This window comes from Rhinolophus hipposideros, assembly GCF_964194185.1.
Source record: "Rhinolophus hipposideros genome assembly, chromosome: 8".
Taxonomy (NCBI): Eukaryota; Metazoa; Chordata; class Mammalia; order Chiroptera; family Rhinolophidae; genus Rhinolophus; species Rhinolophus hipposideros.
In genome coordinates, this window is record NC_138054.1 from 7,439,865 (window position 1) to 7,466,934 (window position 27,070).

Sequence of the window (27,070 nt, forward strand, 5' to 3'; positions counted from 1 at the left end):
CCATAGCAATATCTCATCCCTCTTCTCCATCCCTCCTCTCTTACTAAAGGCCTCAGGTTGTCCTGCCCAGGCTATACTTTCATCAAGGTCCTCATACTTAATCTTTCTCCTCAAGGAGGAATCAGTGGAATTCAGATTCTGATTACCGTCTCATCCTAATACTCGTGACCTCATGCTGGACCTGAGATCTGTAAAGGTTTTCGAAGAATACAGAATCCACTGAATGGGAAATTAAGACAGGAAACAAAACCCCCCTCCAAATTTTATGTGATGAATGGCATTCAATTATGACAGTTTACCCATTTAAGATGTTAGGGAATTATTTCCATAAAGAGTAAATATGGAGGTGAGAGGAAATAGAATTAGTCTTTTCAGATATTAAAATTTTAGCAAGAATGGATTTACTAGAATTTTGCCGTTAGCTGTTAGCTGAAACAAGCTCCCTAGAAAGACTTGCCAAAGGCTGTGCTGATGGGATATGGCATGGAGATGTTGGGTGACCAGATGCTGCCAAAGAAGGCAGAAGGCAGGCCGAGAGGAAGTTCCAGCGTAGGGACTTCTTAGCCGACAATGGGCAGCACAAAATTCTTGGTCCATTTCCTCACATGCAAAAGGTAGATTACAATTTTTACTGAATTCTATCGCTAGACCACATGCACAGAGAACTACCGTTGACCTGGTTTCCCACACTGCTTGAGCCACTCTCATGTGCCTTTGGCCCATTTATTCCCCCATTTGCTCCAAGTTTCTGTCAGTGCCTGCCCTGTCCAGTCCTCTTCCTCTCCCAAGTGATCTGACTGAACAGCCACCTAACTCAAGGCTGTTACCTTTACCCAGAATGCTGAGGGGTTACAGAGTACTGTAGCAATAGCCTGCACAGCCCCAAAAGAGATCTGAAGAGAGGTTTAGTTCTTGTATGTTGGAGAGCAAAGGGAGCTAGCTGCCTTCTTGCTCAGCCCCATGGGTTCCTTTGCTCCAGCAATGAGGAGGTGCAAAGGAGCCCACACTATGGCTCAGATGGCTCACTGAGGACAGCTTCCAGCTCTGGGCCTGCACCCATGTCCTCGGGCTGGGTCTTCTTCCCTCATCTTGAACGCATGTCGCTCTTGACCTCACCTGTACTGGGTGAACTCATCACTCACAGTCTGCACTTCCATAGCCAAATCAATACTACACCTTACCCAGTCCAGGGCTGTTGGCTCCTGATGTCTTCCCTTGCTGGAATGGATTTTTTGTGCCCTGTTTGGAAACTTATCCCATTGTTAACACCATGTGATTATTCCCTTTCTCCCTCCACCTTCCTCTAGCTTTCTAGTAGCTTCCTTTTGCTTCAGCTTTGATTTGGCAATCGTATATCCAAAATGTGCTAAGGACCGTCCAAGCTTATACCTGTTTTCCTAGCATCCCATCTATTTAGCCCTTCCTTTCCTCTCAAAAGTATGCTAGTTTGGAGGAAAAATTACTGGGTTACCCTCACTGTGACCCATTGAGCTTCATTCAGCCCTGGGCTGACTTTGTGAGGAAATGTATTTGAACCTTTTACTGGGTGTGGACAGTTTCCAGATCTGTAAAACAAGTGGGTAGTGCAGAGTGATAGCTATGATTCCTTCCAGCCTTAACATTTCTGATTCTGTGATTCTGTGAAACACACCACGCTTTAGATTGCTTCACCTTTAACGAGCAAACACATACAGTAAAACATTTAGAGAGACATGCTTTCTGGAGCAGCCAGTCCTAATTGCTCAGTGGGCAGTTATGCCCAGGCTGTTCTCCTCCTCCTTTAGCTTCCTGTTTCTGCCTTGAGTATAAGCTCAACCCCCAGCATTTTCATTCCACCCACTTTCAACTCATGGCACCTTACTTCCCTGCATCTGTCCATGCCCGACTCCCCATGCTCTTTATCTTTTCTCTCAAAACTCACTCTTAGAATATCTTGTTTCCTTAGGACACTGCTCCTCTTCAGAACGTCAGCTAGTTATTCTGCAAAACCAATTTGTGCAGATTTATAAATAAGAGTCAGTTGGACGGTATTATCTATGCTCACAGAGCATTTTTATTTTGTTAAGGGAGGTTCAGCTATTATGTATTCATTCAAAGAAGTAACTATAATGAAAGAAGTCAACATACTGTAGACTTTCATGTCTAGGCTATAGATTTGGCAGGTGGCAATCCTATGTTTCTTAACATATGATTGGTGAACATAATGTGTGAATAAATGAATGATTGAGATTGAAAATCTGTTTTTATTATAACCCATCTGATTCATCCCTTAGAAGCCTTTATTTTTAAATTACATCTGGTTTCACAATTCAAAGTAGGAGAATCTGATTACCTCTAGATTAGCAGGAAAGCAGGGATTATAGATATGCCCCATCTCTACTCTCCCACAGGCACATTTGGTGAATAAGTAAAGGGTGTGGATATCATTGAAGTTTATCTTTACTCCCGTGTGCACAGAGACCTACAACATTTATTGGGCCCCTTTTAAACTGTTCTTGAAAACTGATGGTGACTTAATTGCAATTGGTCATGTTAATGAGATTCTGATTTTTGATAAAAGATAGTTTTTCAGGGCTCGTGTTTTAATCTGACATGATGAAATGAATGGATTGTTTAGAAAGAATAATGATTCTTCTGTGTAGAGAATCAGATGCGACAGTTCATGTCTACATAAGTAGAAAATCTGAGCTCTGAATTCTATTACCCCGAAATACAAAGAGTCATGAAGCAAAAATAGTTGGAGACTGATTTAATAAGGGGAGCCCATCCCTTACAGACCTGCCAGAATTGGTCTCCCCTACTGCTGCAAGCTCCTCAAAACTCTGGGAGCCTCAAGAGTGATTGGTGCCCACACCCCAAATACAGCTGAAAAACTTAATTCAGTTAAGGATGTCTTTTTCTATTAGAAACACATACGCATCACGAGGACAGTAAGCTCTTGGACCTACAAGAATGCCTTCCTCCCAGCATGGAAGGCATACATTTCCTATTCCTCCTGTGATCCTCCCAGTTCTTCAAGTTCTATTTCAAGACTTGCCTTGTCCTGAGACCTTGCCCTTCAACTCTAGCATAGGTCCCTCCTGATAGCCTAGAGTAATGCCTACCTGCCTCTGTCATACATTTCTGATAGAGAATTGTATCAGTTTAACTCCTGATTATATACTATATGGTTGTGTTCACTAATTGTTTGTGGAATTCTTCTCACCCCAACTATAGTAAGCCCTTTAAAGACAGGGATAGTTTCTTAAATCCCCCGTAGCATCTCGTGCTGCACCAGACCCAGCAGTTTTCTGCATCAGAAATTTACTAACCCAGACATGAGATGAGATGTTATAGAGGCACCTAAACAGAAAGGGAAAGGAAGCAGACAGGAGAACTTCAGAAGCCACATCAAGACTCCCTAAAGAACTTCCAACAGTGCAGCAAAGGGACCTCCAAACAGCTCAGCTAGGCTTCAGAGCACAGTGCATTTAGAACATCCAATCCTAGCTTCCAGAAGGCTGAAGAAACACTTGTGAACAGACTCAAAAATTGTTATACCCACCTCCTGATAAACTACTCTCCCTTAACTACTGGATAAATAACAAAACATTATTTGTCTCTCCCTTAACTACTGGATAAATAACAAAACATTCATCCACAGGACAGTGTGTATGTGTGTATAAGAGAGAGAATAAGAGAGAGAGAGAAACCGAGAGACAGAGATGGAGAGTAAGAGACATTATAAGAAATGATAGGAAAGATCAGAAGGACTGAGATATTGAGAAGAAAGAAAGGCTGAAAAGGGTAGCAAAAGAGAGGTACCACTATTTATAGCTATTTTATGGTCCTCTAATACCTGTTTTGCTCTGACTGCTCTTATAGTAATGTTTTATGGAGTTTATATTTCCTTAAGGAATACTATAAGGATTTAGCTTTCCTATACAGTTGCAATATTCAAAATAAGGCTGGTAATTGGGTCATCTTATTAGCAAGCAACCATCACCAAGGAGTTCCAAGAGCTTTTCAGTTAGTCCCTCATCAGTCTTTACAGCACAGTCATGGAGTAACGAAAGGGCACAGATTATAAATAATTAGTGCAATTTTATTTTTTCCTCAGTGGGTTTTAATTCCACTTGGACACCATCTCTCTTTTCACAGATTGGAGACTTGAAAACAAGGTATAACGTAGGCACATTAGTTTTAATTAAATGCTTCCCCCACCATGTCCTCCCCTAAGTTCATACACTGCAAGAATGTCTTAGAATTTGTGTGGGAAAGGCAGGGAATGCCTGCGCTGTGGAATCCCTGAGTTCAGATCATGAGTGTCCGGTAGAGTACAGTTTCAATTATTTGGGTGCTAATTAGCCAAGGTTATGAATTCTCGTAAGTGAGAGAGGTCAATGAAAGACACAAGCATGAAGCCAGAAACAGAGAGAGGAGCAAGGGTGCAGGCAAACGAGGGGGAGAAAAGGAGAAGGGAGAAAGGAAGGAGGCGTCAGGCAGCTGCGTGGGAATTCGCATTGCAATATCCACGCTGCTTTCCCAGGGCTCCACGCAGTGCTCTTGATGTTATGAAACACACTGGCAACTTGATCACCCTGAGGACACGAAGCTTCACTTGGAAACTCAAGTTCTGCAGGCTGGGATGTTGGTCACAGGGCAGGGCCCAGGGCTCCCCGTAGGTCTCTCTCACTAGAATATGAATGGCTATCCCTCTTCCATTGAGACTAAACAGCCTCTATCATTTTAGCTAGAACTGTCAGCAAATAATTCTGGGCAGAACTTGGCCTGTGGTTGTCAGAGTTCCCATTTGACTAATTATGCTGTCAGCATGGATGTTATAGACACTGGATATTTTTGTTTGCAGGTTCAGTGATTGTTATCTTTGCTTTTCTCCCAGGAGAGAGAAGACAGAAAGCAATGGGCTCGTGTTTGCCTTTTGCACAACGTTTTCTTATTTAGTACAAGTCTTTCATGAGACTCTCATGCAGAACTGTTGGTGCTGACTGCAAGGTTTTTAATGGCTCACCCTAAAGGGAGGCGGGGTGAGAGACTTCTCTCTCACCGCCATCTCCGCAGACCCAGGATGGGGATGGGGCGTTACAGAGTGTATATTTAATAATGGAGAAGTTGATCCCATGGAAAGCTGCCTGAAGAATCACCCATATCTAGAATCAGGCTAGGCTGGTGTCTCAGCCAAAATCTCCTTTTACAAGTAGACAATCAGGGAGATTAGAGCAGAATAAATTAATTAATCCAATAAACAATGTAACTAGGATTAATTTTACTCTTTTGTTGCAAGCCTGGCACTGACAGTGTGTTGTGTCCTCTTTAAAAGGGCCAAGATGGACAGGCCACTGGGCTAAATTTCTGATGGTCTGAGGGGAAATTGAGGACAGGGGTTTGCCCCTCCACTGCACAACCCTGGGTAAATCACTCAGTCCTTGTGTTTTACCAATCCCTTTGGTTTCCATATATATATATATATTTTTTAATTTCTCTATTCAATTTTATTTATTTATTTTTTTTGAAACTGTTTTAATTTTATTTTAATTTAATTTTATTTTATTTTTACATCCCTCACACCGTGAACCCCCCACCCCCCATCCACCACCACCCCGACCTCACACCGAGCCATCACATTATACACATAAAATTATAGTTGGCATTCGATGCTGTGGATGCCTGGTCATGGCACTGTACACCAGAGGCTGGTTTCCATATTTTTAATGAAGTTTATTTCTACCCTCCCTGCTTCCTGCCTGTTTCGTTGTAAGAAGAAAAAGGTTCTTTCATACTCATGTGTGTTATCTTTTTTAATCCATAGAAAGCTATTTGAAGTAAATATTACAATCCTATTTTCAGGTGAGGAAACAGTAACACAGGTGATGAGGCTATTCCATAATTTCTGGAAGTGGTGACAGTAAGTTACAGACTGGGGTCTGCTTGACTCCAGCCCCTTACCTTCACCGTGCTGCCTCCTGGCCCTTTTATCACATGAGCTGTCATCTGAGAAATGAATCTACAAATGGCAAAGGGCTCGTCACTGTAACACACTGTTATTCCTCAGACCACAGGGCATTACTTTAATACAGGTGAGTCTTATTTGACTATGAAAAGGAAAAAGTAAATTTCACTACCTCTTGTTATAAAAGGACATTTTTATTTGTGAGTGTGTGTGAGTGTGAGTGTGTGTGTGTGTGTGTGTTGTGTATTAAATGATTTATTTCAAGGCATTGACTTACACAGTTATAGGGGTTGACGAGGCAAGGCTGAAATCTGTAGGGCAGACCAACAAGCTGAAAACTCTTGGCCAGGAGCTGATGCTTCTTATAAAAGGACATTTTTAAAAAGAGGAAAAATCATACAGAAAAATGCATTACACCTTTACCCTGTCTTCTATTGGTAAAATTTCCCCCTAAGTCTTTTACTGTTGTCCCTGACAACATTCTCATCTCTCCCATTTATCTTCCATCCTCTGCCATGGTAATCTAAAAAGAAAAAATTAAATCTTTGTAATATTCCACTTAAAATACTTCCTTCTGTAAAGGTTCCTAGCTGTTTGTAGAATAACCTCTAAACCTATCTAGGTGGAAAGACCATCAATGTGTTTACAAGTTTTCTTTCTCCACTGAATTTCTCATTTCTTTTTTTTTCTGGAATACATACTTTTTCTATTCAACTGGATCAACTCCTACACATCCTTTGAGACCCAGCTCAAATAACACTTCCTGGGGATTCCTCCAACTAGCCCCCCAATTTATCTCTCCAGGGTGCTTTCCAAGTATTTTGCCCGAGAGACTGGCATTGAACTCAACCTCTGCTGTTCAGGCTGTCCCTTCCAGATTCTTTGAGGGCAGAGGATAAACGTGTATGTATTTGTCATACAGGTGTCATGCTGGGTCTCAGCTCCTGCTTCCTGCATAAGAACGCAGGATATGGTGAGGCCAAAAAGAAACACCCACAGAGCCATAGATAGGGGAATCATAACATTATAATCTCGCTGGCAGCTGGGTTGGAGACACAAGAAGCAGGATCAACACGACCTGCAACCTGCTGTCCACTTCTCTGTCAACCAACCAACCCCACTTGTTAGCTGCAATCCACCCTACTAACTGCAATCTGCTGTGCTAAATGCAATCTGTGCTTGCTAGCTCAGCCGCCATCTTCTTGCTAGCTCCCATTTGCTGCTAGCGTAGACACGGCAGTTATATTAGTGGCCAATGGCTCACTGGTTACATCTGACAGCCAACTAGCCACAGCTGACAGCCATCTAATTACAGTTGATGGCCATTTACTACCTGAGCAAGCACCTTTCTACGTGAGAGCTAGAGCCTGGAAACTGCACTCCAGGCTCTGTCCCCACACTCTACTTCTACAGGGTCTTGCCTCACAATCTACCCGACAAATGTCTTCTGCAAGGGGCCCTGTGCAAGGAGCCTGGAGGTGAATGCAATATTCTGGACACAGCCAGGCTCTCTGGACACAGCCAGGGTTTCTCAGGATACCACCAGTCCTTCGGGCATAGCCAGACTTCCTGGGCTTTTTAGGGTACCACCAGTCTCCCCAAACACAGTCAGGGTTTCTCAGGGCACTGGCACTCTCTCTGGGCACAGCCAGACTTCCTGGGCTCAGCCAGGGGTCTTAGGGTACTGCCATTCTCTCTGGGCCTCTCAGGGTACCATGCTAGAACAACAGAGACTCACAGTCAAGGTGCTTACATATTCTTGATGGCAGCCAGTCAAGACACAGGAAGCAAACATCCACCGGTTCCACTACATGGTGGTACGTTCCCAGGGAAACAGTGAAGTGGTCCATCAAATCAGGGATGGACGGCAATTCCCCATAGTCCACAGTCATTCACAAGAGCTGTGAGCCTCATAATCTGTGCCCTCTCCACAGGGCAAGGGCTCCAAGTCCTCCCCAACCTGGGGGTGAATGCCTCAGCAAGCACTTCCCAGTCCATAGGGCCACAATGACCTTTGCTTTCTCCGGCCTATGCTGGTTGGGGAACCGTCCATATCTTCCCACCCCTCCATGGAGGTCCAGCTCTTCAGCAGCTGCTCCTCCTGGTCTTCCTGAGACTGAGTGTTCATACGCACAAACTGTTCCACTGCCCTTCAGGGAGCTTTGGCCGGCACCATACCCTGCTCGCTGTGCCATGTGTCATGCCAGGTGTCGTGTGGGGTCTCAGTTCCCGCTCCCCTCATAAGAACACAGGATATGGTGAGGCCAAAAAGGAACACCCACAGAGCCATAGATAAGGGAGTCATAACACTATAGTCTCGCTGGCGGCTGGGTTGGAGACACAGGAAGCAGGACCCACACTGTTCGCAATCTACTGTCTGCTTCTCTCTGCCAACCAACCCCACTTGCTAGCTGCACTCCGCCCTACTAACTGCAATCGTGCTTGCTAGCTCAGCCCCCATCTTTTTGCTAGCCCCCATTTTCTGCTAGCATAGCCACGGCAGTTATATTAGTGGCCAATGGCTCACTGGTTACAGCTGACGGCCAACTAGCCACAGCTGATGGCCATCCAATCACAGTTGATGGCCATTTACTACCTGAGCCAGCACCTTTCTACGTGAGCCTGGAAACTGCACTCCTGGCTCTGTCCCCACAGTATTACTACTTTATTCCCAATACAGTGCTTTGCACATGAAAGATGTTCAGTAAGAGTTCAATAAACACATTCAAAAAGAAAGTAAATTGGCTTTATGACAAAACAAGCCAAATAAAATTCTGGAAAATAAATATATAAATATAAGACAAGGAAAGTAATTATTTTTGAAGAGAAAAGTTACTTAACTGAACGACAAACTGATCATTATTTTAATGTTGGCACAAAGTCTTAAGTGTTAAAAGGAAGAAATGGACATTATATTAAGTTGCCGTAACATATAGACTACAAATCCACTCAAGTTCCGTCATCCATCCTCTTTAATATTCTACAGAATAAAAGTAATTTGCAACTGTAATTAGGCATTTCTAGATTGAGTTCTGCATTTTATTAAGGGGTATTATAAAATAAAAATATGGTAGAGTAGTGCTTGTAGTAAAACAATTTGGGGAAATGTTAGGCTAGAAAAGATTTTTTTTTAACTTTGTGCCTTCTCAGAGCTTTTAATATACTAATGTGTACTGGGACTCTCTGAGAAGAGGCATGGAACACAGCATGACCCAAATGTATTAGCCCACAGAACACTTTTTTTAAGGAGCATCTCAGATAATAGGTATTCACAGATGACACACTCTGGGAAACACTGTCCTACTTTCTTAGATGCCATTATTAGTCATTTCACAGAGGCACGCACTGATTGTCATGATTCCAAAACACACAGAAGCAAAAATTTAAAATAACTGCCAAATATATGTTGCTTCAAAATGATGAAATAGGTAGCCTATTTTCATCAAAACACAGCATAATACAGTAGAAAGAGCATAGGCTAAGAAATATTTCTTTACATCTTACCAGTGGCATGATTTGGGACAAGAAGTTTCTCAGCAGAGAAAATGTGCTATGTACCTCAAAATCATGAACGGTGATTTTATCTGGACTTTGAAACAAAAATCCATAGGGACACATAGTCTTAAAGGATGTGAGTGATGGCCTCAAGTATAAGAAATAGTCCTTTGCCATCCTAAGCCCCTGCACCTGCTTACTTCCTACGTCTTTGAGAAACTTGAGGTCATCAGGTATGATGATCAGTTTCTTATCTCTCTACCTGATACATTCACATTCTCCCTTATCTCTCTCCCAACACCTCTCTCTCAGGACAAAGGCTTTTTCTTCCTAGTCAATCCCTCGTCCATGCCTCTTCAATCCATACTTCTACTTCCTCCAGCGTTCCCCTTCCGTTACCTAACATTTTCCCTGCATCTTCAGGATTCTTCCTCCACTGGTTCCTTCCCCTCTGACTATAAACATGTTCAAGGACCTCCAATCCTAAAACAAACATTCAAACCAAAACACCCCTCCCTTTCCTTTCAACATCTCCAAAAGGATTAATCCACATTTCTATGTTCATTTATTCATCTCATTTAGTTTGGGACCATTAAAATTTCATTTCTCCTCAAATAACCAATGTCTCCCTAACTGTTGAGTCCAGTAGAAAGTTCTTATATCATTTCATCTCCTTATTGTATTTGATAAAACTGGTCACACTTTCCTCTTTAAATACCCAGCTCTCTCGGATTCAGCGATACTGTACTCCCCTGATTTCCCTTTTATTTATCTGATCATGTGGTCTTTGTCTCCTCCAGGCGCACTGGCTCCTGAACTGACTCTTTAAAAGTTGTTTTTCCCCAAGACCTGTGTCCATTTCTCAATCGATTTACTTTTTCTGAATGATCTTGCCCAACTATGTGGGTATGATTTCCACATTTCTGTATATCCAAGCCAAACCTCTTCCCTAAGCTTCAGACTCAGGTATGGGGCTATCTATTGGGTATGTTTCCGTGGCAGTTCCTCAAGTACCTCAAATTTCAGCAGGTTCAAATAGAATCATGTTTATACCTCCACTGTTTCCTTGGTGGAGGTAGTTTGCATTGTGATTAGCAGAGATGTCTGGGTTTGAATTGTGTCTTCAGCACTTTCTAAGTGTGACCTTGGTTAAGTCTCTTAACCACTTCAATCCTAATCTCATCTGAAAAAATGAGTCCAATATCTAGAGGGGTGCCTCAAGAATTAAGTGAGTACCCAGGTCCAGTGAGTGAGTTTCCATGGGAACCACTTCGAACATCATTTTCCACACTCAGTGTTTTCCTCCCAAATTCCCACAATCTTGATTGCATTTGGAAGAGCTAGCTCTGTCATAGTCACACAGCCAGCAACTTTTTCTTCCCCTTCACTCCACACAGACTGCCAATCTCTAGTCCTGTACATTGTGCCTCCTAAATATTTCTAAAGTCCAGCCCCTCCTCTCCATCTCTACCACTTCTGCCCTAATCCAGGCTCTCATTCTCTCCCCTTTGAGCACCTCCTCTCCAGTCTTGAACCCCATGACTGAGAATAGTTCAAGTCCTTAAAACACATCAGTCTGACTCCCTAGCCAGTTTTTGATAAATGCTACTCGAGAAATGACTGAAATAAAAATGTGGTATATAAACCAAAAAGAACAAGACAAACAAATGAGAAACAAAAACTCATAGACAGACAATAATTTAGTGGTTACCAGAGGGTAAGGGGGTGGGGGGTGGGTGATGAGGGTAAAGGAGATCAAATATATGGTGATGGAAGGAGAACTGACTCTGGGTGGTGAACACACAATGGGATTTATAGATGATGTAATACAGAATTGTACACCTGAAATCTATGTAAATTTACTAACAATTGTCACCCCAATAAATTTAATTAAAAAAATATTGAAATGTTGAGCATATTTGAATGCTTTGTTGGGTTAATAATGCAGAACGTGTGCAATTGATATGGTCTTGTAAATGCTCCAGCACATGATAACTGTGCGTATGAACGACATACGTCAATACGTCAGGACTGCACTTTTAGACTCACACGATGGCAACAATGGAAAGGACTTCTGGCATGCACCATTGGATGTCTACCAGCATCCATGCTTAGCTCTCCCTGCCCCTTTCCTCTGAAGAGACTGGAAAATGAAATGATTCTTTTACAGATAAGGATAGCCAATAAGTCAGGAATAGCCTGCTGAGAGCTTCTGGGAAAGCTTCTATTATGATAAGAGAAGCCGGCTTTGCCATCCTTCCCTTCTTTTTTTCTGCCACAACCAAAAATATGAAACCTGGAGCTGTGAGTCAAGAGAATCTCTGAGATACTGGCCTTGACAATTTAGGGCTCTTGTGATTGGATGCCAGGGAGAAAGAAACCTGCTCATGGACCCTATTGTTACTTTGGAGGGTTCACTGGGTAGGGTAAACTTCTACTGTTTTGAGGAGAGCTGGTAAGAAATACAGCTGAGAATCATTTCCTTATAATGATGTTCTCTCAACAGAGTATCAAAGAAATAGGGTGCCCATGTTAAAGTAACAGCAAATTAGCACCACAAGCTGTTCCTAAGTTTTCACAGCTCCAGCTACAGGTTAGCAAAACCTATAATTAACGCTCTGCTGCATGCCTTTCATGATTTGTCAAGGCTGCAGGTTCAGAGGTGGAAAGAGACAAAAGACTCCACAGACTACCAGGCAAATTTTTCAGCCACACTCACCTCCTCAAATTCATTAACACCTCCCACGTATCTCACAGAGATAGCTGTGCTCTAATTAGCCAGAAACTAATGGCTGCAGTTATCAAAGCCCCAAGACCATCTGCAGCACGTGCTCCTCTATTCATCTTCTTTAATCAGAGAACCCAGCACTTAGTGGGCTTATCTAGGACCATCCGAGAGAAGCGAGAAGCGGTTTACTTACATATTTGAAAAGAGCGAAAGAAGCTTGATTTGAAGGCAGAATCACTCGTAAATAAATCCATGACCTAGGTTCTGAAGACAGCAACAAAAGGAAACTTCCACATGCCAGCCCATGTTATATAAAGTCACAGGGAAGGAGAAAGAAATAATAACAAAGAACTAAATGCAAACTGGAAAGAATTAAGTGCAAATTTATTTTTTCTGTATTTCTAATGTAATAATAGATTACACGATAGTCATATTCTTTTAAAAGTAGTGCATATATTTAAATCTTTGTTGATAAATCTACTCTTACTGTAAACACTCTAAAAATATTTGAAGAGATTCTTTTATGTGTCCTTTATTTTTCACAAAGTATTTTCTTTTCTGCTTTTTAAAAATCACTGTTTTCACATTCTAGGTTTCTCAAAAGTGAGGTCCATCTGTGTAGACAAAACTTTTCACTTACTTTCATTTCCAGTTCACATTCGATACTTGTCTCTTTTCATTACAGCAATTACTTGTAAAATAAAATTTCCATGGCTTTATTTAATCCTACTGAAACAAGTACTGCATTTTAAGACAATTATTTCTGAGCCCCAGTAAGTGTCCAGAGCTGTTCTTTTTTTTTTCAGTCTTAGTTTTACTGAAGTGGTGAAGCCTCAGGTTCTTGTGACACCCCCTCAGTGACCTGAGATGCAAGAAGGACACTGACTGATTGGGTAAAGTCCTCCATCATTGGCCCTCTAAGGCCCTTTAGAAATGTGCTTGATTTTTCATACACTAAATAGTAGAATGTGGAGTATTGTCATTTTCCTTTCCTTGTTTCTACAATGAATTTGGAAATAGAAAGTTCTCAAATGTACAGCAGGTTCTCGAATAACGACGTTTCATTCAACATCATTTTGTTATAACGTTAACTAGAAAAGAAAATCGATTCCTGCCAGGGCCACTGTCTGTGTGGAAGATGCACATTCTCCACTTGTCTCCATGGATTTTCTCCGGGAACTCCAGTTTCCTCCCACATTCCGGAGATGTGTATGTGAGGTGAATGGGGGAGTCTAAATTGTCCCAGTCTGAGTGAGCATGGGTGTATGTATATAAGTGTTCCCTGTGATGGTCCTGTCCAGGGCAGTTCCACCTTGTGCCCTGAGCTGCTAGGATAGGCCTTGGACACCTGCAACCCTGAGCTGGAATTAGTGGGTTGGAAAATAATAATCTTATTTTTTTAAAATTTTTTATTAAATTTATTGGGGTGATATTGGTTAGTAAAATTATATAGATTTCAAGTGTACATTTCTGTAATACATCATCTATATATTGCATTGTGTGTGCAGCACCCAGAGTCAGTTCTCTTCCATCACCATATATTTGATCCCCTTTACCTTCATCTACCACCCCCCTTTCCCTTCCGCTTTGATAACCACTAAACTATGTCTGTGTCTATGAGTTTTTGTTTCTTTTTTTGTTTGTCTTATTCATTTGTTGCTTTCAGTTTTGTATCCCACATATGAGTGAAGTCATATGGTTCTCGACTTTTTCTGTCTGACTTGTTTCGCTTAGCATGATAATCTCAACATCCATCCATGTTGTCTCAAATGGCAGTGTTTCATCTTTTCTTCTGGCCGAGTAATATTCCATTGTGTATATATACACCACATCTTTATCTGATCACCTACAGGACCTTACTTGTTTTTATTCATCTTCTTAAATGTATGTATAATTCACATTTATTTCAATGTTTAATATTGGAAGTGTTTTGGGTCTTTAGAAGTTTGGTGATTTTTTTTTTTTTATGACCAGAAATAGACCATAGGAACGTTTAACTCTTGTTTATATCAATTAGCCTATGGTAAAATTGATTTTATTATACATCATTTCACTTAAAGAGTCAGTTTCCAAGAACCTATTGACGACATTAAGTGAGGACTTACTGTAATAATGCCTATGTATGCCACATGTATTGGAATATAGCTTAACTCTGAAAGTACACATTATGGGATCCATGAAGCATTTAAAATACATATTGGTTTTTAAAATACGTACATTTTTATCTCAAAGGCAAATTTGCTGGCTTCCCCTCCCCCACCTTTGTACTAAAGGATCAAAAATGATACTGTGTTTTTTTGTGAAAAAGAGGACTTCAGATGCTCACTGTAGTGGGTACTGGGGTATGGTGTATCGTGCCCAGACCTTTCCCGTTCAGGAAAGACGCATCAATGGCCCTGATGCTGAGAGTGTTAGTGACTCAGCAATCCCTGAGTTGCTCTCTGGGGTTTGCCCTCAGCCATAGAGAGCAAAGTACAGTAATTATCCTCTCCCTGGGGTAGCTTGTAGCCAATGTCCAGTCAATGCTAGGGTATAAAAGGCCCATGTCCTTGCCTCAAGACTGGACAAGTACGAAGATCCAATCCAGCTTCAGAACTCAGCAGGGGAATTCACTGGGGCCTTTGCTGATGCCAGTTCAATGCCTCCCTCTGGCCAACACTGCATCCTTCACTTCGTCACAGATGTTCATCCTGAGAGCACTCCACAATACAATTTTAACACACAAATTACCTTCTCAGGGTTTGTTTCCTGGGAAACCAATCTAAGACACTCAACCTATAATTTTTCTTAAGACTTCCATCATTATAATTATTTCTGAATGGTCAGTGGGAGAAGATCTCAGACCTCAAGCAAGTCTAATTCAGGGGCAAATATTCCCTATCATGTTTTCATTTCCCTAAATACTTGGCTATAAGGGTAGAGATAAAAATTCCTGTGAAGTTGGAGCAAAACTGTGCACAGAGATTCAAGTGTGCATTTGTTGAGATGCCTGGCGTGACACATTATAAATGTGTCAAGGGCATGTCACTCAAATCTAGCCCAAATTGCGCATGAGTGTGCATGTGTACTCGCAGGCACACACACAAGAAAGAGAGAGAAACTTTCATCAGATTTTAAAATATTGTTAAAAATATTATCTGTGGATTCCTTTTTCAACTGAAGTACCCATTGTTAAAAATATTAACAATAGTAGTCTCTTCCCTAAATGTAATTAAATTGTGGATATTTAATTTTCCCTAACACATGAACGGCAATTTAGTTTTCCTTTCTCTTACCCCATAACCGGGACGATAAAAAATTCTGTGTAGAAACCAAGCATCACACTGATGCTGTTTGTTCTTTTCTTTTCTCCTTTCCCGTTTCTAGTCTGTCTTCAACCAATTTCCCCACACTTATATACAAAGTTGTACTGTTAAAGCGAGTAAGAACAAACCATGTTACTCAAGTAGTAAGGGGGTCACAGATTTTTTTCTAAGAGAGTATTTTTAGTTTTAATTTTATTACTTTTAATTTCTTTATATATACTACCACAGAGATCAATAATTTTACATAAATGCTTTCATATAATAATATCATGCTTGCTTTTTTTTCTCCCTTTCTTGCTTGGTTCCCCTCCTGGTTACTTTTTCTATTTTGGCTACACTGTCACCAAGGAACCCGTGTCAACCCCTATGTATGTGCTTCATATTCCTGTTTGAACTCAATACTATACAGATCTATGTACATATGCGACCAGTTATACACACATATACAAGATCTTATGTTCACTCTTCTATATTTTATTTTCTTACTCACTACGTTTCTTGAAGTCTTCTGGCATAGGTCTAATTCCTTCTTTTTTTTTTTTTAAAAAATAATGCATTATGTGAATATATCATAATAGTTTTAACCATTTCACTATCGAGACACATTTATTTTCAGTTTTTTTTGTGACTGTAAGCATTGCTGCAGTAAATAATACCCACCTTTATAAACTGGATTTTAAATATCTTTGATATGGATTCCTAGGACTGGAATTGCTGGGTCAAAGGGCATATATCTTTTAAATATTAATAGATATTACAAATTGCTTTCTAAAAATGTTATCAAATTGTACCTTTATGTCAGCAATGTATCCCTTTTCTCTACATACATGCCAGCAGATAGTACAGTCTTTTCTAAAATTTTGGCGGTCTATAGATATTACTTTGATTTGCTTTCCCACTGTACTAGTGAATTTGAGCACATTTTCATATGATTATAGGTCATTTCGATTTTCTCTTTTGTGAATTATCTCTTCATATACTTTACGTATTTTTCTATTGCTTGTCGTTGTACTGCTGGTTTGTAAGAGCTTTTTTGCTTTCTATGTTAACCCTTTATCTCAGATGCATATTTTTAATATTTTTCCAGAGCTCTTTTGTCCATTGACTTTATTTGTGGCATTCCTGGTCACATATTTATGTTTTGGCCATTTGGTCATATATATAGCCATTTGTGGTATAGTGGTATAATATACGTATATATTATATGTAGCATACATAATATTATACCAAATATACATATACATATGTATACAAAAATACTAAAATACTAAATATTAATTGTTTCTGCATCATTTAACTTATTAAAACAACAACAAACAAACAAACAAACAAAAAACCCAGAAAAATCCACATGCTTTTCTTATTCCATTAAACAAATAACTATATTAAGTAATCTCATATACTGAGATCTATTTCTGGATTCTCTGTTCTACTAAATAATGTTTATTGTATGTTTGATAGCTGCTTTTGATAGAAAATGCTCCATTATTATTTCTTTGTGTAATTTTCTTAGTTATTGTCAGGTAATTATTCTTTCAAATTAACTGTTGTTTTATCCAGTTCAAAGTGGGGAAAACAAAACAAACAAAAAAACCTCTTCCATTGGGATTCTACTGGAAGTGAATTAAATTCACATATTATTGTTGAGAGACCATTTTAAAAAAGATTTTTATTAAAATATAGCTAACATATAATATTATATTAGTTTCAGGTGTACACCATAGTTACTAAACATTCATACACCTAAAGAAGTGATCACCTAAGTCCAGCAACTATCTGATATCATACTATGCTATCACAATATTATTGACTATATTCCCTATGTTGTAGATTACATCTCCATGACTTATTAGTTTTATACCTGGAAATTTGATCCTCTTATTCTCCCTCATCTTTCCCCCCTTTTTAAAATTTTTCAATTACAGTTGACATTCAATATTATTTCATACTAATTTCAGGTGTACTGAGACTTCACATCCAAGAACATACTTGCCTTTTCACTGGTTTTTCATGCCTTTTATTAACATTTTAGACTCCGGGTGGTGAACACACAATGTGAGCTATAGATAATGTATTACAGAATTGTACACCTGAAATCTATGTAACTTTACTAACAATTGTCTCCCCAATAAACTTTAATTTAAAGAAAAAAAATAAAAATGACTCTCTGCAGAACAATGGAGAAGGATGGGGGAAAAAAGAAAGATTTTATAGGTGCTTCATATAGGTTGTGTGTCTTGCTCTATAAAATTTCTTCCTATGGTTTCATAGTTTTCGCTACTTTTATACGTGGAATATTTTTTTCTTATTTCTATTTTTAAGCCCTTAGTGATAGAGAAGAAAAATATGGGTAACTTCTCTCTACCCATCTTTAAAATCTTGTTAATATATGCTCATTTCTTTTTTTCCCTTTTTAAAAATTTATTGAGGTGACATTTGTTAGTAAAATTACATAGATTTCAGGTGTACTATTCTGTATTACATCATCTATACATCCCATTGTGTGTTCACCACCCAGAATCAGTTCTGATGGGTTTTCTATATATACTATGATAGCATTAGCAAAGTATGATTTTTACCTCTTATTTTTTTCTTGCTAAACCTTTAAGACAATGTGTTGTTTTTTAAAGGAATGATGATAGTAGGCATCTTTATTTCTAATTATAATTAAATTACTAACTTTTTGTCACTTAGGATACCAAAAATACTTGGTTTGGGATAAATAATTGAGTAGATTTATTCTGCTTTTGTTTTATTTAAATTGTTTCTAAAAATAGCTGCTGAATTTAATCATGTTCTTTTCAGTGACTATAATTTGATTGCCAGAAGTTTTCCTTTAATTTATTTATATACAGAATTATATAGATAGATTTCCTGATATTAAGCCATCCTTGCATTTTTGTGCATTTGTTTACTTGCTACTCTTGTAAATTCCCAGAGGAAAATGTGTCAAATATTAATCGCTATTGCTTAATAAAGGGTTACATGATCAAATTAATTTGAGAAACACTGGACCAAACAGAGTTAAATTGTACTTCTCAGAACCATTAAAGCTAATGTGCATTGTTAACTTGCAAGAGAGAATTAGGGTACAAAGTGTTTAGAGAACTTTAATTGACCATCCATTTTTCATGGACCATCCCATGGTACATACTACATTAGAGCAGAATAAACATTAGGAAATGCTTAAATGGAGATTATATACTAAGATTTGCAAATATTTTCAGCATGTGAGACCAATTATATCATGAGGGGCAGAGGTGATAAATTAACAGTCACAATTATAGGATGCTAAAACCATTTGGGGAAAAATAACTAACATTTTGTGTCAATTGACTCCCTTTTATTTATAGCAGAGTTTTGCCTAAGCAGGCCCAAATTATTGATGTTTGGCATTATATAGACCCACCTTAGAGCATAGGGTGGTCCAGGGGCTGAATGTAATCCCAGCTTCAGTCAACGATAAAAGTATGATTCTGGGAAATAATGCAACTCAATCTGTACCCACCCTCTATTGTGCGACCCACAGTAGCATGACTCTCATGACATGATGACATGGATGGACTATCATGACTAAAGCTTGCACATGCTACTCACCGATGACATATTCCACCCTGAAGAGATCTCGTCTGGGGTCGTATGCACGATTGAAGTCAATCTGGATGTAGAAAGACTGTCCTCTACGTACAATTAGCTTGTTGCTATCATACTTGTCAGTGTGGTGATCCACTTTGTTGGAGTCCACTCTCTCTTTGAACAGGTGAACCCCTGTGACATTAAGGTAGTCTATGCACAAAGAAAACAATTGAGAGAAACAATTTAGTAATTAGGTTTTGCAAACTCAAATGCAAACTCAAAAACCAAGATTATTTTTCCTGAAGAGTAATGGATAATACTCTATACAGGGGGCTTGTAGGTTTTGGAGTCAGTCTCTTGTGACATTTTTGTCTTCAAAGAGGATTTTTGAAAAGCTCCCCCACCCCGATCTAATTTCTGACCATATGGCACTCGCTTTGAGATGGAGCAGTGTTGAGGATGTTTATCGTATAGGTCTCGATACAGAGAAACTAGGACCAAATCCAAGCATTCACAGTCCCAGTCTCATGCAGCTTTTCCTTATGTCAGGTGTTTCCCAAGTGCCTACCGCCTTTCTGTGTTACTAACTAGGGATAAGCAGGGAATAGCCACTTCAATTTTCTTAACTTTCAAAGGGGAGAAATCAAATCTGACAAAGCCTCAGAGGATGTTTCTATGGACAAAATTGACCATTAATCAAAAACTCTCATCTTGCATCAAGAAGGGTCAAATACTCTTCCTTTTGTAATTTTTAAAGTAGATCTTGTGCCTCAAAGGCAGGAAAGAGGAGGAGTAGGTGTGGGGAAAGGATGCTAACATTTCTAAGAGATAGGGATGATAGTTTTCACTTCGTACATGCAGAAGCAAGCCTCACATTTCCCTAGTTACTAATCAAGCAATCTAAAAGTCAAACCCTGGTTTGAAGCCAAAATCTAAACATGTTTCCTCTAATTTTTGGAAATGGAACTGTAAGTCAGTAATACATTTATCTGAGACATGATGGCACTGGATAAAGTTTAGATCTTTTCCTGCCTTTTCCCCACGCCTCCTGCCAATGATGACCAAATACGAGGGTAACTCTAACTACCCATCTACCCTGTAGTTGAGAAAATGTAGCCTAGAGACAGATTTCTCTGTGCATTTGCAGTTCTAATGGGGCATTGGGCAGTAAAGCCTGTGTGGGGGATGAACTGGCCTTTTGCCTTCCCTCCCTTTCCTGCACGCTGCTGACTGCATGGCTTACCCTCGCATCTGTGAACACAGAGTGCACAGCTGCTGAGTTTGTGCTGGAGCAGCACTCTGCAAGGCTCCAGTGACTTCCTTTGCTTTCCTACACATAGGAATCCTGTGTAGGGTACCTGGTTCCTTCCAGCTTCATTTTTTTCTCATTGGGAAAACCAAGGTGTTGGCTTTATAAAAATAGTCTCCAGCTCTAAAGTCTGGGAGTCCCTGAACCACTTTTAATTAATTCAAAGTTCAAATAATCCAAAATTTGAATATCAAGTCTCATAACTACTTAGGTAAGGGACATTGCCTCTCAAAAGCTGAATTTTCTGAACTTTAAAATGAGGATACTAATACCTTGAGAATTTCTATGAAGATTCAATGACATGATGATGCAATGTGTCTGGCACTATGCCTGCCACATAGTGGGGCCACTGGCTTACTTGTGCCTCGCTGAATCTGAACTCTGATGGAGCCAATTTATATTTTACACGGTGTGGTACTCAATGGGTTATTCTGACTGCAACACTACAGCAAACAGAAAGTGCAAGACACAGTTTTATTTTTGCCTCATTTCAGAATCCTGCCATAGTACATGGTCCCCTGAAGGGCATTTTCCTTCCATTATGCTGTGGGCTAAAGATGTTTAATTCTCTATATCTCCCTCCTCTAAGTTGCATTTCCCCTAAGTTCTCTGTCCTTATTAAGGTCACAATCCCCAGTGTTAAACCAGCTTCAGAAAGAGCTGGAGAGGAGGGGGTCAAGATGGTGGAGTAGGAAATTCCTGAGCTCACCTATTCCCACAGACATACTAAAACTACAACTACCTTTAGAACAACTATTTCTGAGAATGACCAGGACACTAGCAGAACAGATTTTTCTACACCTAAGGAATAGAGAAAAAGCCACATGAGAATGGTAGCAGGGTCTAGTCAGGACCCACATCCCCTGTGTGATGTCCCACAAGTAGGAGAGATTTCATGGCCATGGAGATTCCCCCACCCCTACCGCAGGAGTGATGCGTCTGAGCCCCACACTGAGTTCCCCAGTGCAGGGGAAGCTGTACAGGAAGAGGAGTCCACAGAACATCTGGCTATGAAAAGCAGTGGGGCTTAAGTCTAGGACAGCTGACGGGCTTTAGGAAACCAAGACTCTACTCTTAAATAGCTTGAGCACAAACTCGCTTGCTTGGAGTTCTAGAACTGAGGCAGTGTTCTGAAAAGCTCCTAGGTCAGACTGAAGGAGATACACTGAATAATTTTAGGGTGAGTGTTGCAGGAGCAGGAATCTATTGAAACTTTCTCTGGCAACAAAAACACTGGTAAATGGCTTTTTTCTTTTAGTTCACTCCTACCTGATCTGGAGTTGGCCGGCACTGTTTCTGACACTCGCCGTTAACCTTGCCAACACTGTTCATCCTGCCGTGGTGTTCCCCTGAGGTCCCACCCTGCCCGATCTGCCCACTCCACCAAAAGCAAAAATAAACCAATGGGACTACATCAAACTAAAAAGCTTTTTTGCACAGCAATGGAAACAATAACAAAATGAAAAGGCAATGTAATGAATGGAAGAAGATATATGTAACTGACATATCTAATAAGGGTTAATATCCAAAATATATAAAGAACATACAACTCAACTTCAAAAAAACATAGTCCATTTAAAAAATGGGCACAGCACCTGAATAAACATTTCTCCAAAGAAGACATACAAATGGCCAACAGAGACATGTTGAAAAGGTGCTCAACATCACTTATCATCAGGGAAATGCAAATCAAAACCCAGTGAGATATTACCTCACATAGTCAGAATGGCTATTATCAAAAAGACAACAAAATAGTAAGTGTTGGTGAGGGTGTGAAGTAAAGGGAACCCTCCGGCACTGTCGGTGGGATTGTAAATTTGTGCAGCCGCTATGGAAAACAGTATGGAGGTTCCTCAAAAAATTAAAAATAGAACTACCATACAACCCAGCAGTTCCACTTCTGAGTGTTAATCCAAAGAAACAAAAATACTAATTTGAAAGGATACATGCACCCCTATGTTTACTTCAACATCATTTACAACAGCCAAGATATGGAAGCAACCTAAGTGTTCATCTACAGATGAACGGACAAAAAAGATGTGATATATATATATATATATATATATATATATATATATATACACACACACATATATACATATGTATATATATACACATATACACATATATACATATACATGTATACATATATATGTATGTACACACACATATGTGTGTGTATATATATATATATATGTATATATATATATATATATGGATGTGAGGTATATATACATAATGGAATATTACTCAGCCATAAGAAAGAATGAAATGCTGCCATTTGTAACAGCATGAATGGACCATAAGATATTATGCTAAGTCAGACAGAGGAAGACAAATATTGTAAGAGTTCACTTATATGTGTAATTTTAAAAACAAAACAAAGAACAAACAAGAACAGACTCATAGACACAGGGAAAAAATTGGTGGTTGCCAGAGAGGAGAGTGGGGAATGGGCAAAAGGTGAAGGGCATTGAGTACAAACTTCCAATTTAAAATAAATAAGTCACAAGAATGTAATGTACAGCATAACGAATACAGTCAATCATCATAATTACTTTTCACAGATGGTTACTAGTTTTATCGTGGTGATCACTTTTAAGGTACTTAAACGTCAATTCAATATAAAGTACAACATAGGGAATAGAGTCAATAGTCAATAGAATTGTAATAGATACTACCATGTCGGAGGGGCAATAGACACTGGGGGCGGGGGGTTATCACTTTGTGAGGGGTGAACTATTTAAATATTCCATTGTTTTGTACACCGGAAACTAATAAAAAAATAAACGTCAATCCATTGTGTTGTACACCTGAAATTAATGTAATATTGTATGTCAACTACATTTTAATAAAAAGGAAAGAAAGAGCTAGAGAATCATAAATGTCCCAGTTTAAAAAGATCTTAGTGACCAACTCATCTAGCTGTCTTTCTTAAGACTGTGCTCTTTAATAATGTTTCTTTTTAAAAAAGTCTAAAATGCTAATTTCTCAGAAATGAGTTCAATCAGCCCTCTGTTCTTCAGCATTAATGGGAAGAATATACCAATATGTTAGCCTCACAGAATCTCATAGGGCAAAGGTAATTTCTAGACCATCTGGAAGTCCTGTATATACTGCATGAAATATCTCCATGAAAGCCCTAATACCTAGGCTTCTATCCTCCACTATTTCACAAAGCAAACAGTTCATTTTTAAGAAATTCTAATTATTTGAAAATTTTTCTTAAGATGAACTGACATCTGATACTCTAATCAGATCCTGGTTCTGACTTCTGAATAAATATAGAATACATTTTATTAATTTTTTTTGACACTCTTCAGGTTTATAAAGACTATTGTTAGGTTTCCTACAAGTAAAGCATTCTCCATACCTTCAGCTATTCTTTAAGAAATCATTCCATACCTTTTATTCATCACTCTTTCCTGGAATGTGTATTCTATTTTGTAAATTTATCTCTCATAGTATTTTCTCTAGAATTAAATACACTACTCTGGTTTTGGTTTTTACAATGAAAAACATTGAGACCACCACATCTTTCAAGATAAATAGTATATTTCTATTATTTCAGTCCAAGATATTATTAGTGTTTTGAATAATCTTATTTTATTGTTGATTTACATTAAGCGTCTGGTGAAGCAAAAGCCTTAAAAATACATTTTGATGTCATTTCTAACAGTAGTGGATTAAAATTCAGCCCAGACCCTTGTAAGTCACTTAATCATAATGCTATTCAACCATATCTATTTATGCAATTGTTTTTTTCTTTCTAGCTCAATTTTAAGGCCTTACATGTATTCATATTAAATTTTCTCTTACTGAATTTGGTGAATTGTTCCAAGTTCCTAAGGTAATTTGAGACCCTAAGTATATATTCAGTGTATTTAATATCCTCCATAACTTCCTGTCCTCCAGGAATTTTATAAGTGTGATATTTTATATTGACATTCAAGACATGAACATAATTGCTGATTAGGTCATTGCCTAATTAACATAAGCTAGGTAAATGCACAGTGGTAGACACCAAAAAGTGAACAGGTAGTTATGATATAGTGTCATAAACACTCTGATGAAGGAAGCATAAGTTATTAAGTGGGGAGGGCTTATGGGAGGTACAGGGGACCCCCTAACCCAGGTTAGGGGGGATTAAGGAAGCTTTCTGGAAGAAGTGAAGCATAAACAGTGATCTGAAAGATGAGCAAGTTATACAGGTAGAAAGAGGGGGAAGCAATAACATTTCAGAGAGAGAGGAGAATGAGTGAAGACTCAAAAAAGAGAGTGCATGGTTTAATTTAAAAACTGAAAGATGATTGGTTGTCTGGAATGTAGTAGTGGGACCACAATGAAGAGTAGGCAGGAGCTGCTCGTGCAAGCCTAGTAGACCATGTTAAGGAGTTTGGACTTTAATTACATTGAGAATCCAGTGAAGACTATGAAATAGGAAACCAACATAATTAGATTTATATATTATACACATTTAAACTGCTTCTGGTGACAGAACAGAGAAAGGATTGGGTGATGACAACGCTGGAGGCAGGAATGGAAGCTAGAGGTTGTTGCAGCATTCCAGGTGAGGGATAGGAGAGTCTAGTCTGCCTATAGGGAATGAATGCTCCTGTCCTGGAGTACTAACAGGATTTGTCTCACCTCTTCCTACCCCCACACCCATGATAATATGCTCCTGAGAATGATCAGGTTAGCTGTATGCTTTGGTGTTTTAGACAGCTCTGCCTACAGAGAAAAATAAAGCTGGAGAGAGAAATTCAAATATATCTTTGGTATACAGTTCTCACTGGTTCAAGTATTCATTACAAAGGAAAATCCTGGCTTTCCAGTTCTACTAGTGGACCAGGTTAACGCCTAGTGGATCTGCCCATCCTTGAGGTGGCATAGTGCGGTGCTAATTCTGTAGGATACCAATAGGTATTGGAATAACAAGAGTTCCGTGGTTAAACCAGTTTTGAAAATGCTGATTTAATCCAGGTTAATCAGTATTCTTGTGGGATTTGTGGGAGACTTTAATATGCTGATGTGCATTGCAAATCTCCTAAAAGTACTATATTTTCCAAATTTAAATGACTCTGGAAACTATTTTTTGTGGAGCATTTTGCAAAAAATGTTTTAGGAGATGCTTCACTATTTACTAATTGTACAACCTCAGAAAAGTTATTTAATCTCTCTAAGCCTAGTTTTCTTATTTTTAAAAAGGCAACAAAATATCTCATAGGGTTGGTCTAAGCATATATTTTTAAAAGCATGTAAAGTAAAGTGCTTTAGCACAGTGTCTGGCTAAACTAGTAAATTCTCAACTTTTTTTTTATTATATAATTATTTTGATTGTTAGGAGAGATAAAATAGCATACTGGATGGATATGAATTCTGGAGCCAGACTGCCGGGACTCAAATCCCAACTCTGACATTTACTATCTTTGTGACTTTGGACAAGTTAGATAAACTTGTGCCTTAGTTTCCTCACCTGAAAAATGGTGGCAGTGTGGGGATTAAATGAGAAAATGCTACATACTCTGTTTTCTGAGCAAAGAGACTTACTTTTCTTTTCCTGAATTTCTATAAGTGGATAAAATAATTTTCTCCTTTCAATTTCCAGAATATATTTTTCTTTAAAAAAAAGTTTATCAACACTAACCACTTGTTATTATCTTAATATAAGTGATTTGATCTATGGAATTGTAAGCCCCTCGAGGACCAGATCATGTCCTAATCATTTTGCCACTGTGCCGGGGCAATGTGCAAAACTTCCTTAGCAAATGCTTTTCACTTTAATAAATTTCATACCTGAAAAATTGCACTTGGAGTTGGTTATTCATTTTTAAATAGATTATTCCACTTAACATAGATTAACCATAAGAGTTTTTCAATGTCATTTATCAGACAATTTCATTCTCAAAACATGCCAGTTTCAGGATTGTGCATATATACTGTTGAAGATGGTAATGTGCGGTTTTATAACATCAGGCCTTCAAACCAGCAATTTTGTTAAAAATTGAAATAAAAATGCCATGTCTTCACAACCCACTAATATGCTTATAACAAAGGGTGAACAAAAGAGTGCTAACAAATTCCTTTGAGTATAAAAAAATGTAAGTTGCCCCCGCAAATTACACCTCATGATTTTATATTTTCTTCATAGTGAAAACACACAAATATATATATATATATATACACACACACACACACACACACACACACACATATATACATATATGAAAAGTGTATTTTAAAATAATATAGTCTATATTGTTATGGGTTTGGAAACATTTAATTCAAAGCACGTAATTTTTTAAATGGTTTTTCTAAGTGATCTTTTTATTCTCTATTGTAATATCACTCTAAGTCAATGCCATCAGGAAGTAAGAAAAAATACAGGAAATCACAGTGGGGAAAAACTAAGACAATGATAAATAAAATTTCTCTATATAATCTCTTTAAATTTCTCTATATAAGCTCTTTAAAGCTATTCATTAAAATAATTTAAGCTAAATATTTCATTCAAAAAATAAAGTGACTGATTCGATGTCATCAAAATGGTGGCGTGAGGTGAGCCTCTGTAAAGCTCCCCTGGAATTTACAACTAATCAAACAACAATAACTCCACAAAGGACTCCCTGAACAGCAGACAGGCAAGATGAGCATGCCCACTACTGAATTCACCTAAAGGTGGGAGAATCGCACAAGCGGGAGAGGAG

General features: G+C 38.8%; 1 protein-coding gene across 2 annotated transcripts in view; it reads right to left on the reverse strand.

Moving 5' to 3' along the window:
* F13A1 (coagulation factor XIII A chain) overlaps window positions 1-27,070 on the reverse strand; it is a 196,665-nt gene that overhangs the window by 155,474 nt on the left and 14,121 nt on the right. For both annotated transcript variants that reach the window (XM_081055341.1, XM_081055342.1), the window contains exon 3: window positions 19,076-19,264. In XM_081055341.1, the coding sequence (XP_080911467.1) occupies window positions 19,076-19,264 (189 nt within the window). The remainder of the gene's footprint in view (window positions 1-19,075; window positions 19,265-27,070) is intronic.